The sequence below is a fragment of the Pezoporus wallicus genome, unplaced genomic scaffold (genome assembly GCF_028554395.1).
Source record: "Pezoporus wallicus isolate ANWC-B61680 ecotype Strahan unplaced genomic scaffold, APGP_CSIRO_Pwel_v1 contig_6382, whole genome shotgun sequence".
NCBI classification, from domain to species: Eukaryota; Metazoa; Chordata; class Aves; order Psittaciformes; family Psittacidae; genus Pezoporus; species Pezoporus wallicus.
The window spans coordinates 286,925-300,072 of record NW_026638015.1 but is presented as its reverse complement, the minus strand read 5'-3'; the positions used below and the strand labels follow the sequence as shown (position 1 = coordinate 300,072).

At 45.2% G+C, this 13,148-nt stretch overlaps 1 protein-coding gene across 3 annotated transcripts in view; it reads left to right on the top strand.

Annotated features, from left to right (window-relative positions):
- The window catches only part of AMBRA1 (autophagy and beclin 1 regulator 1), a 130,715-nt gene that overhangs the window by 13,391 nt on the left and 104,176 nt on the right, over positions 1 to 13,148 (top strand). For 2 of the 3 annotated variants that reach the window (XM_057408797.1, XM_057408798.1), the window contains exons 6-7: positions 616 to 682; positions 1,256 to 2,715. In XM_057408797.1, the coding sequence (XP_057264780.1) occupies positions 616 to 682; positions 1,256 to 2,715 (1,527 nt within the window). The remainder of the gene's footprint in view (positions 1 to 615; positions 683 to 1,255; positions 2,716 to 13,148) is intronic. The other variant, XM_057408799.1, reaches the window with a different exon arrangement.

Below are 13,148 nucleotides of genomic sequence, written 5' to 3'. Positions count from 1 at the left end.
AGCTGGTAGAAGGAGTTCTGTGGGCAGGAAAAAAAAGGCAATTGGAAAGACCAGATCAGCTCGGATGTTCAAATTTGTGCCAAATAAATGCCCAGAATCTACTTGATGTTCATTTGTCAGCTTAGTAATTAAACTTGTCAGCAATAAGTTGAGAGAACGCAGAAGTTGTTGGAAGAGAGTTGCTGAGCCATTGCTTTGATGCAGTTACAGAGGAAACTGCATTGCTGGAAACTTGATGCCTTCTTTTGAGCAGTTTGAAATAAGACAATGATTCAAAGTTAATTTCTCCCTTTGTACCAGTTTCCAGTTTATAATATACATACTTCTTAAAATTTCTTGGCTACTTCAACTAATACAGCAGTACTTGGTTCCAGCTTTTAACTTCTGTGTAGTGTTGCTGTAGACTATAAAATAGCTGCAGTCTTCAGCTTGATAAGTACGTTTCTTCTTAATACATAAACTTTCTGGCATCCTTCAGAAGAAGATGATGGTAACGTGGTAATGTTCTCACTGCAAATATTTCGCATGGGATTTTCTTCCCTGCTGTGTCCAGCTTCCTGTGTCAATGTGGAATGTGACCTGATGGTTAATACTCTGGCTCTGCTTTTGTTTTAGGCTGGTACGGTTTGATCCCTTGGGACACTACTTGCTCACAGCAATTGTTAACCCTTCTAACCAGCAGGTAAGGGGAATGTCTGTACCTGTGTTGATTGGCTAATGACAAGATGCTCTCCATACATTAACCCTAGTCTGTTCCTAAGCAGCCTTGTGCCTTTCTGCAAACCTGAAGTCCTAAGCCAAGTTCTGTCTCGCCTTAATTGGTCACATGAATGATCTCGTGTTACGTGCAGGGCTGTTAAAGACCTCTCCAAAGTGTTTGTTTTGCCCTCACTGTCTCATTAATAGTGGAACAGATGTCCCCAGTGGCCCTGCTGTTTCAGTTCTCTTGTGTCATTCTGCTGGATTTGAAGCTATGCAGGGTATTAACAATGCTCACTGCTGCTGACACTCAGGTGCTTGTGCTTCTGTTCATATGAATAGTGTATTGTCAAAGCTCACTGGGCTGTAGAAGAGATCATTTGGATCCATAGAATGAACTCTGAAATAGTCTCACCTCTTTTCCTGCAAGTCAAGGCCTCTAGGAAGGAACTTGCTGCATCCTTTCATCTGGGATGGTAGCTGCCTTTCTGCTGTTTATTTGGAAGTATAGGATTTTGCTGTGGGGTGACTGAACTCTGACTCCTTCCCTCTGCAGAGTGATGAGGAAGTGGAAATCTCCGTGGACAGCACAGAGATGCCACATTACCGCCAGCGCGCTATCCTTCCGTCTCAGCCCGTGAGGCGCACACCCCTCCTTCACAACTTCCTGCATATGTTGTCCTCCCGCTCCTCTGGCATACAGGTGGGAGAGCAAAACAGTGTTCAAGACTCTGCTACCCCATCCCCTCCACCGCCTCCACCACCACCACCTCCGCCTCCAGCCAGTGAGAATTCAAGGGCATCTGTGTATAACAGGCTCCGAGAGCGTGTCAGCTATCCCACAGCAGAGTGCTGCCAGCACCTGGGGATGTTGTGCCTTTGCAGCCGATGCTCTAGTGCAAGACTTCCTTCTTCTCTCTTCCCACACCAGGAAAACGCACCCTCCACGTCTTCTGGGGCCACTGGCACTTCCTTCTCCTCTGTGCAGACAGAGCCTTATCAACCCCCAGAGCAGGCATCCGTAGCGCAGGAGGAGCAGGGTATACTTAACAGGCCCTCTGCTTTCAGCACAGTTCAGAGCAGCACTGCTGGCAACAGCCTGCGCAACCTTAGCCTGGGCCCCACGCGGAGGTCCCTCAGCGGGCCCTTGGCAGGCCATCAGTCCCGGTACCAACAGTCTGCAAGAGAGATGGCTTCAGGCTTAGGTGGGTCTGACTGGTCCAGGACAGTGCTGAACATGAGCTCTCGGTCAGAGCTGGAAGCCATGCCTCCCCCTAGGACCAGTGCCTCCTCCGTGAGCTTGCTGTCGGTGCTGAGACAGCAGGAGGGGGGTTCCCAGGCATCAGTCTATACCTCTGCAACAGAAGGGAGAGGCTTTCTGGCCCCAGGGGCTGAGGTGGACAGTGGTAGTAGTGCTGGCCCGAGCAATCCGGCCAGCATCCGTAATGAGCTCCAGTGTGATTTGAGGCGATTCTTCCTGGAATATGACCGGCTTCATGAGTTAGATCAGGGGATTGGTGGGGAGCCCAGCCAGTCGCAACAGGCTCAAGAAATGCTCAACAACAACATTGAGCCTGATCGGCCGGGTCCCTCCCATCAGCAGACTCCACACAGCAGTGAAAACAGTTCCAATTTGTCCCGGGGTCACCTGAACCGCTGTCGCGCTTGTCATAACCTGCTGACCTTTAACAATGACACGCTGCGCTGGGAGAGAAGCACGCCTAGCTACACACCAGGGCAGGTCCAGAGCACGTTTGAGGGTGTACCTCCAAATACCAGCCAGGTGCAGCCTGCAGAGAGAACCGAGGGCAGAGCTCCTGCCTCTGGCAGGCTGCAGCTGGGCAGCTCTTCCACCCCGCAGGAGGAGAGGACCGTGGGAGTGGTCTTTAACCAGGAGACGGGGCACTGGGAAAGAGTTTACAGCCAGTCGGCTTCAAGCAGACCTGGGAATGTATCACAGGAGGCCTTAAACCAGGAAATGCCTGAGGAAAGCTCAGAGGAGGATTCACTCAGGAGGTAAGATATATGCTTGGCCTTCCTCCTATTTTTGTTCTCTTACATCTTTCCCATCTAGTCTGAGTTTTTCAGTATTTTCAGAGTTAAAAACCTTTTCTCATGTGCTGTTTGTGTAGATACCTGGCATTGATGTCTTTTATAGCTGCCATTGTCATGGTGCAGATACATTCTGAAGATTGTTAAGGGTAGAGAGCAGACCTCTCAATAAGAAAGGAGGGTGGTAGTACAGGAGGCAAAAGGAAGGGGTCTGACAGCTGATCCCTGAGGTGAGCCGTGCTCATGATGTTTGTCATGCAGAAGGGTGGTAACCCAAGATGTGCTATGCTGTCCTTTGTACCCCATCCTGCTCTTGTTCCACATGGAGAATCTGCATGGAAAATTGCGCATGAGTAGTGACAATTGCTTTCTTCAGTGCTCTGTCTTGTTGATGTGGTTGTTGTGAAGTTGAAAGAGTTAACAGTCATTTTCTTGGCATTGTATGTAGGGCAAGAAAGGTCAAAGCTCTGTGCCTTTGGGCATATACCTTAGCTGTGGGTTAAACCTATGCAGTTGACTTGCCCTTGACAAAGAGGTAAGTTTTGAAAGTGGGTTTTGTTGACCCATATTTAGGATGAGACAGTTGGGAGCGTGCTGATCACTGCACATTTTAGGCTCTGCTTTAAGAAAGTGATTCTCTTTTGGAAGGACTTTATACATTTTTCACATGTGTTTCAAGAAACAACGAGCCAAATTGAACTTGCACCAGGAAGGATCTGTGCTTTGGGTGAAAGTGTCTCCCCCTGGCTGGTATGGACGATTCAGCTACGTTGGCACTTTGGATAGGGTTTCCCTGCTGGGTTTCAGTTTGACATCCTCTCCATCAAGTGACGTGTTCTTGTCAGAGGAAAGGTCCAGTCTTGCTGTTTCTTGGAAATGGATGCTTTGTGCTGTAGGAAATCAAAGTTTCCAGGTTGGATGCAGATGTAACTGACTGAGGATGCTTTGTGCACAAGAGTGCCTGAGGAAAGGGAATTCTTTCCTCCTTCCTGCAGATAAGCTGATTATACTCAGGCTGGAACAGTGGCTGCCTTTCTTGTTCCTGTAGTTGCATAGCAAATTAGTGGTGGTGGTCATAAAATTACTCATCTGCTTCTAAATCCTTGTCCCAGTTTTTTTTAATAGCCTTCCACAATGAGAGTCTGAAGCTGATTACGTGGTAACTGCTGCTTTCTTGGGCCTGAACTTACCTGCCGTTGATTTAAATCATATCCTCCAGTCTCCTATTAAAGAGCAGAGGGTTGAGAAGGAGCTGACAGATTTAACTTTAAAATGGCACTTGAGTAAGTCTTGCATTACCTTTCTTTTGAAATAGCTTTGCCTGCTCATATAATGGCCACTGTGTGGCTTGTTTTCTGTGCTGAGGCATTGTAGCATCAGAAATAACGGGGACAAGTAGGTTTTTTATTGATCAGGCAGTTGTCACATATATACATATAAGAATTGGATGAGATGCTGCCTAACAGCTGGAGTCCTGTGGCAAGACCTCTGGGTCGCTTTGCCTGTTGCTGTTACTGTAGCATCTGTGAAGGGTTAGTTGCCTACCTGGTCACCTGTGCAAATAGGTGCTTTTACTGAGGCATTAATTAGGAGTGTGTAGTTTGATGTGTAAACTGAATTCCAGGGGAACTCCTAAAAGATGAAACCTTTAGTGAAACTTTTTTGGCAGAGGTTGCTAAGAAGCTCATGGAGACGCCTTTCTTTTCCCAGTCTTCTGCTTCTGTTACTGGGCCTTTCTTAAGAATAAGCATGGCAGGGGTTTCTGCTTCCCCTCTAACTGGAGTTAACTGTACCTGAGGTAAGGAAGCTGGAAGCAGTGAGCAGTCTGGTATGAAACGCTCATGGCAGTTTCCTTGAAGTAAAACTTAATTTCCTTTCCTGTTAAACACATTGGGTGGACTTGGGAGACTTGAGGAACTTTTCCCCTTTAAAGAAACCCTGCATGTGGGATAGCCGTATCCTGCAGGTGTAATTTTCTGCCCTTCTCAAATTAGCTGTTCTTTTTTTCCTGATAGAGCAATAACAAGTCAACAAGCACACATTTACCTAATTTTTGCAGAGAATGAACATCCTCACACCAAATCTTCTTGTCTCCCAGACCTAGGGTGTGCCTCCACAATGGGAAGGGCTGGAACCACTCCCGCACAGCAAAGTCCAAAATGTCTGTTAACCTTTGCAGCCACAGAAGCATGCAAAGGGGTGGGTAAGGGTCATGAGATGTAAGCTGTGTAGTGCTGAAAGTGCTGGGGAAATAAGAGGGAGAGTAAGCCTTCAGTACAAGCGATAAGTGCATACACTTTCAGTCAATTTTGTGCCTATGGACCTCAGCTTAGTTCTAAGCATTGGGCATCCACGTATTTGCTTTGTAACCTGTCTTCTGTTCTTTGTCTCTCCATTAGATGTCCTCATTGGGCAATTGAGCTCTATTCAAAGGCCATCTGAAAAACTCAAAGATAACATTTTTACCTGGGAACTGTGTATATTCTCGTTTCCTCTCCATGGGCAGGATCCATTCCTTGACCTCTCTTGCCTGGCTGAGAAGTAGCTTGCTGGGAGGACATTGCCACAGAGGGTCAATTAAGTTAATAGGTATTTTAATGAAGGCTGTTCTTTGAATTCTGTTGATGCAGCTACGTCAGCTGGGTAGGGAGAGAATTTTGCCCTTTCTGATGATGCTGGGCTAATTATCTTGGGCTAATCACAAAGGCATTAAGAAGCATGTAATGAAGCTATTCCTGACTAACAGCTCTGGCACCTCTATTAGGAGGAACATGTCACTGGGAGCCTTGGCAGTACAGCAGTGCTGTCACATTCAGCTTGGCCTGAAAGCAGCATGGGCGTTGAGCTGTGTGCTTCTTGAAGCTGTTTCAGTGAGGTATGAAATTAGGGAAGGTTTATGGTCTACCTAAAGCAGAAGTTATTGAGACTGAGCTTCATCTTTTCCGATATTCTTCAGGCTGATCTCATTAATTCAAATGTAGGGTTTTTTCTTTGGATCTATCTTTGCACATTTCTAACATCAAAGTGAAAAGAGCTTCAGAAATCCCTGGAGTTGCCGTGTGAAATGTGCTGCATAAAATTGGTGTTACAAGCTATTGGCAAGATCTGCATGAAGGAAAGAACTGAGCAACAGATGATAGCTAGTTTAATTTTTCTATAACTTCATGTTAATTAAAAAATGGGTCGAGGAAGCATGTGTTAATACTGTAATCTTAGTGAGGGAAAAGATCTGCTCAGTACATTAAGCGGTTTGTGCTGTATGGGTGAATTCAGGCTTATAACGAAAAGTTGGAACTGGGATCGAAACAGGATGCTTTGAGTCAGCTGCTTGTTTGAGAGGAGCTAGTGCCACCTTCTAAGAAGGTGATATATAGAATCCTAGCAGTGGTCTCCACTGAAATACATTTCAGCTCATCAGTTAGTGACAGGTACAGTGCAATGCTGACTAATAAAGCTGATCCATCTCTTCAAATGCCACCTCTTTGGTTGTTTTGACGCAAGTGATGTATACAGACCTAGTGTGTTATTACAAAACCCCACATCCTCTGGCTTTAAATCTGGTGGTGTTTCTGAGTTCTGGCATGGCACCTCAGGCCACAGTCTTTCTAGAAGGGATGCAAGGAGCAAGTAGTGGCATGTGGATCCCTGTTGGCGTGTTAAAATTTATCATGTGAAACAATCCCTAGAAAGGGGGAAAAGAAAAATGCACAAAGGGAAACTTGTCTTCTACACTTTCAAGATATAGTTGATTGTAATGTACTAAGGGGGCAATTCTGTTACTGTTTACCTGTCTCTTTTGACTAGAGATTTGGATGAATTACTGCAAATGAAAGATGAGTCCTGTCAGGCAGGTTTACATGAAGCCTGTGTTTCAGGAGGAAGTGCTTACTATCCTTATTCTTCCATTAAGAAGCTTTGTCTGGCAATTATGTTAAACCTCTGTAACCACTCCATTGCACTCATTTTAGAGGTCAAATTCTGCAGGCTGTATTATGAGTAACTTCTGTGCCTGTGACTTAAGAATGCATAATATTTTCACCTTGCCTCACCTATTTGGTTTGGCAGACAAGATATGGACTGCTGAAGTTATCTTAAAATCTGAAAAGTCTTTTGAACTGTCCTGGGTGATGGTTTTGCCATGCACACAGGTAGGAAGGAGTGTATGTGAGATGGGGGAGTTTGTATTGTCTGGGGACACTTGTATAAACTGCTTTATTTTATTTGTGGGTGTATAAAAGGGCAGAGTCCACAATGCTGTGCAAATAATTGACCTGCTGAAGTTGCACAGCTTACTGAAGGCATTGCTTGTTGATGTGTTTCAGTCTGCTGGACGCACTGTGCACAAATGACATGTGCAGACCAGCTTCCCTGGAACCAGGTAACAGGGTCCAGGGTCAAGCTTTCTGTCTTTCATTTTGTCAGCTCTTGCCTGAGGACTGTGGTCCCTCCTGCCTGCATTCTTGCTACACAACAAGAACCCACTCATTTTGTCCTGAGCTTAAGATTGTGTTGCACTCAGCCTGGATGAGAAATAGGATTGTGAATGTGATCCAGGAGTCAGTGCTGTACACTGCAACTCAGTTTGACTGTGTTGTTTTTCCCTTAGAAGGGTTTAAATGCTCTCCCTGTAGTTTCATATGCTAGTGGACCTTCATGCCTCGCTCTTGTAGAGGCCTGACATAACACTAGGTAGATGCAGCAGGGTGGAAGTGGTGGTACAGTTCCTACCTGCCTGGGCATTGCTGTGACCCCAACTCATATCACATCTCACTTCAGTCTTGATGCCCTTTCTGGCAACACGTAGCTCTCTGTAGTTACAGCAGGTATGCAAAGAAATGGCTCTTCTTTTCCCATCTTATTTCCATATTGCTTTGCTGCCACAAGGGGGTAATGTTGCTTTTCCTCCTTGCTTTTTGACTCCTTGTGGAACCTGAAAGTTTCTGAGTCCTTGCATAAGGAAAACAAGGTAACTTGAGGACCCTCTTGCCCCCCTACACTCCCCCAGTCCTAAATTGCAGTTTATCGCCTTAGTTACCATATGTTTACAAGTTCTTCAGTGTCTGGGGAAAGGCATGAATGGGGATCCAGAGGGGAAATGGCTCTCATGCAGAATGCAGTGAGGGGAGGAGCTTTTCTAAGGGTTTGAAAGGGATAGATGTACATCTCGGGTGAGCAGGTACTTTGTGATACGCAAATACCCAAGAGCTAGTGCTGTAAAAGATCTGCCAAGTTTGCAGAATTTGCCAACTTGGCAGAAATGGTCTGGACTTCTTGCTCATTGCCTACTAAGCCTGGAGCAGACTTCTCTTTGCTGTCTGTCTTCTCAAAGGTTTCGTTTGCATTTAAATGGTTGCTCATCCATCCTCAGAAGACTTCCGTAACATGGGGTGTATTTTGTGGATGATTGCTTGGCAGTTGTTGACTGGAGTCTGGACAGTCACTTTTTCCACAGGGCTGTGTTTATTTTCTCATTCAAGTATGCCTTGAGCTGTTACCTAAGGTTTTGGGCTTTTCCCAAAGAAGGCTCTGAATATGTTTGGGCAAATAAGCATGGCTTACTCATGATCTCTTTTGGCTCTGATTTGTAGATAGGGTGTTCACTTGTGATGGAACTGGGACCAGTCTGTGATTAAAGTAGATAGACAGGGTAGGAACATCTCTATTCCTGCCCAGCAGTGGTGAGTGCTGTATGCGAAATGGAAAAGAGCACAGTCACTTTTACACCTTGTTCTTGAGTTCGTGCTGGAGCCTGAGCTTCTGGGTTGTGATTTAAATGGTGAGGCTGTTCAGCTCTCTGCATATATTAGTGTCTGGTAGCCTTCTCGCTGTGCAGTGCACTGAATGAAAAGGTGCATGTCACTCATACCCTAGCCTTAAAAACAAAACAAGCAGAACACTTCCTTGCCCCCTGCCGTGGGTACAGAGTTGCCTACTAGGAGGCAGCTCTGTAAGCAAAATCTACCACCTAAATATGAGAGTAGTGCTACTCCCTGTACTTTATTTTTCAGGGGGGAGGAGGGAGCTAAAGCAGGAGGGAATTGCCTTGCCTAAAGCTACAAACTGCATCTTGTGATGGAGACAGAACACGTACCTAGTGTATTCCATCTTGTTTTGTTCCTTGTTTCACAAAACACATGCTGTTACTATTTTTTTCCTAATTGCTTACAGCAGTTGTGGCTTATTCAAGTATTTAATATCTATTGCGGCAGTGATGTGTTGAGTTCACTGGAAAAGGGGGAGTTAAGCAGGAGGAGGGCACATCTCTTAGCTGTGCAGAAGAGAATAATGGTGCTGGCTGCTCAGACTGCACATCGGTGGGGATGTGGCCTGTGCCCAGTCTAAATGGATCTACCCAATATCATTTCTCCCCATTGCTTGCATTCAGGCCTGTTATTTGTAGCAACCTTGCTAGCTTGGTGTCCTGGCATTTGTTCAGCATTTTGTTTAAGCTTATGGTCTGTAGACCTCACCTGTGCTGTGGAAAGTAGGATTTTCTGGCAAGCCGTGTCACCTCTATGTGTAATGTAGTAGGTTTGGAAAAGGTTATGCTGTGCTGCTTTCCGATTTGGTAAGAAATAATTCCAGAGGTGCTCATTACAGTTCTTGAAAATGATGGTGGTAAAGGAATATCTCAAGTAGTTAGTGAGGAACAGTGGGGTAAGTAGAAGTTATGAATGGATTTGCAAGCAGAGCCAAGAGGTTCAAAACTGAAGTGATAAGGTGACATAAACAGTCAGACATGATCACCAGGTGTATTTATGGGGGATATGTGCTGGCTGTGGACAAACATGGCGAGTATTTGTTTGGACTTCTCTAAAAATGGAAAATACAAGTGAGTTTTATCCTGAGAATGCCACCACAGCCTGAACTGTTGGAGAGGCTGCCGTGGTATCTGAATGGTTCGTTGATGTGTACGTGAGCTCTGAGGTTATTATTGCTGCTGCCCTTCCAGCTTTGTGGTTGTTTTCAACAGCCTGTTGTCTCCATGTGGGCAGGAAGGACTTGGTTTGACTGACGTGGTAGAAGTTTCAGCTCTTCACTGTGCTCTTAGTTGTGTAGAAGAACAAGGGAAAGAGGTGCCTGTTTTCTTGCACAAATGTTCCTCCCCACGCCTTTGCTGGTTTCTTGATTTAAGAATAATATAAGGTTGCTAGAGCCCTTTTACTTCATTAATGAGAGCTGGTGGGGGAAAAAATGATGCCTTGTGCTTTCCCTCTTGCAGTGACTAATAGAGGTCACCCCCTGCTGCTGAGATTCCCGAGTACTTTGGAAAGCTGAGCATGAGTCTTTGCCAAACTTGCAGAAAGCCTTGGGCCTTCTTTTCTTTTTCTTTGCTGGAATTTAAATATATGGCAATGACTGTAGCACACAAAAAGATATTCTTTTCCCCATGTTATTCTTGCAGCACTTGGCTTGCAAACTAAGCCAGTACATAAATAACTGTTTTCTCGGGTACTTTCATGGTGTTTCCCTAGTTGAAACACTGCCTTTCTCCCACCTCTTCTTTGTAGACCAGCCCTAGCAATGAGGCATTCACCTCTAAATCTCCTGCAATCTCCACGGAACAGACCTGTTTCTCTATAGGTGTCTGTCTATGGGACTGTTCTGGGACTTCTCTTTTTGTTCACCTACTGGGGCATGGCAGCAAAGGGAACTTGTTGAAACTGAATTCCAGTGATGTTTCTCATGAGAGTGGAGGAGCTGCATGCTTCCAAACTGGCTTACTCTTCTGCTTCTACTGAGGAGGAGTGACATCTAGAGTTGGGTGGGTTGTTTTGGGTGTAGTTTTTGTGATGCTTGTTTTGTTTTGTTAGGTTTTTTTGAGGAAGGCCTATATATGAGATGACCATACAACAGCTATCTTAGATAAACACAGATTGCTTAGAAGTTGAAAGACAGCTGACTTGAAACAGATAGCTATTTGAGGATACCATAAAACATACCAGCTCTCAGCTTTCCTGCAGACACAGAAGTGTGAATAGCTTCCTTCTCTTGAAAGCTGTCCCTTGTTAGGCTGGCTTTCTCCTGTGCTTCTCTGATTGTGGCTCCCCTCATCCAGCTGCTGCAGCTTGAGCATGTCCAGACAAGTTCCCTTGACCTGCAGCAGTTGCTCCTGTTCCCATTTTTTACTTCTGTGCATTGAGTTCATGTACTTGTAGTGTTCTGTCTAGGGAATGATGCTTAACTCGTGATGTCTTTGACATGCTTAAGCTGTCTAGCTGTGATTTCTAGAGCTTGTTGTCTGGCTTAAGATAAGTGATGTTAATGGTTTGGTTTTCCTTTTGATAAGAAACAAGTTATAGGCAGGCCCTCAGACCCTCTATTTCAGGCTTGCTTAGCTAAAAGCTCTCTGTAGCTTTCTTGAGTGTGGGGAGGAGCTGGCAGTATAGTGTGCCTCTTTTCTCATGCTAATACAAGCCCTTAATCGTTAGATGTGCAGTCACATATATTGCGTACGTGCATTCATTCTTCACGCTCTTTATACATGCACACAGCACGGTGTGCCTAGGGACAAAGTGCCCTCATCCAATTATTCACTCCTTATTACAGAACGTGGGCTGGAGAACTTGCAGTAGAGCAGCATGCAGCTACTCTCTGGGCCTGGAGCAAGAGAAGGAGGACTTGTGATCTGACTCAGTAATACAAGTGTAACCAAAATAGTGATGACTCTCCATCTCTCCAGTTGAGCCATTCTGCTCTGTTGAATAGCTAACGTGCATTTGAAACATTTTCCACATACATATTTAACTGCTTGTGCCAAATGGCTGTTTGTGTGATGATGTAACTGACCCCCCTCCCTTGCTCTTCTTGAGAAAGCACCTGCTGGAACTGAAGGTTGTGAATAAACAGGGTTCCTTATCTGCCAGGAAACTGACTCATTTTTCTGCTTGAAATGTATTAAGGAGAAGCAAATGCTTCTCCTGCCTTCCTGAAGTGGGAGGGGTAGGTTAAGTGGCTGAACTGCCCTGCCAGTCATCTCTTGACCCGACTCTCTTCATTACTCCAGCTTGAACAAGAGCACTTTAAAGGAAGTGATTGATGTGTGGTAGGACCTCTGTTTTCATAGCCTTAGAAGCCTATGGAGATAACGATATGGCTTCTGCCCCCTCAGGAAAGACACCTCCTCTTCAGTTCCCTATGGAGAAACAGGAGCCCTATGTAATTATCCCAGAAGCTGACGCAGATCTGTGTGCGTGGGTAAGCAGAGATTTCTGCTGTCCACACAATCTCTGGTTTTGGGAACTCCCAGAACAAGAGAATTTGAAGCTGACATTATGTATATGAAGGGAGGTAGAAGAGCCCTCAGGAGAGTTAAGCTGTCTGCACGCTGAGGAAGTTCAGTGCATTGGCTATGTTCTGGCTATCATTTCAAGCCTGTTATCATATGATGACTAGGAACTGATTCTCTCTAGCTGAATTTCTGGTGTAATCATGTTGCTAAGGGCCTAGGTGGATGAATGTGATGTCTTGTCTGCAGATTGACTGAGGTACCTGCCCCATTCTGAGCACTGGTATACAGCTGCCACTCTAGAGCAAAATAGCACATGGAGTAACTTAAGCTGATTAAGATTGCTTATCTTTTCCCTGCTCCTCAAGTTTTGCCCCTGCAACAAAGATGTTGCTGAAGTGCAATGTCTTTCATCATTCTTCTCGTATTGGAGTTATTGCCAAATTAATCACTGCGGCCATAGCTGCTCTTGACCCTTTTAATGTCTATCATGGATACGTGTTTCCACTCTCCTGTTGAAATAACACATTAATCATTCCCTGGGTGCTGTATGATGAGGACCTCTGCATAATGCTCACTCATCTTTGGTTCTGATGCATGGCCTTTGTCAGCAAGTGAAGTAATAGGTTAACAGTGTGACCTTGGGTTCGCTTAAAATCTGTTATCTTCTTCAGAACCCCTGACCCTTCCCTTTGATGAGCTCCAAAGGTGGTGTTTGACTCCTGTGGTGTCAGGTGATAAATGGAAGTTGAAGTTCTGTGTCCAAGAGCAGGGATGCAGTAATAGCACAATTCATCATGTGGCATTACTTTCTAGTTAAACTGAAGCAGGTAAACCTTAAAAGGGTTAAACATGTTCTTCTTGAAACTCTGCTTCCTGCCTTGTGACTAGGAGAGCTCAAATCCAAATGCTTGTCTCTGCTGTTCAGACTTTTATCTGCAGTTCTTGTGTTGTGCAATTGTGCTCCTTTTCCCTGTGCTCTTTCCCAAATGTACTCCTTCACATCCTGGCTGAAGACCTGATGTGCTGTCTGTTTTCTGACTGAGAAAACCTTACAGCTTGTTTTCTACAGGATTCTTGCCCAGAATCAGTGAAGGAGGGTTTTTTTTTTGGTAACTTTTCTCTCCTGTAGGAAGCCTGCTTCTCTGACAGCTCCACACCTCCAGCT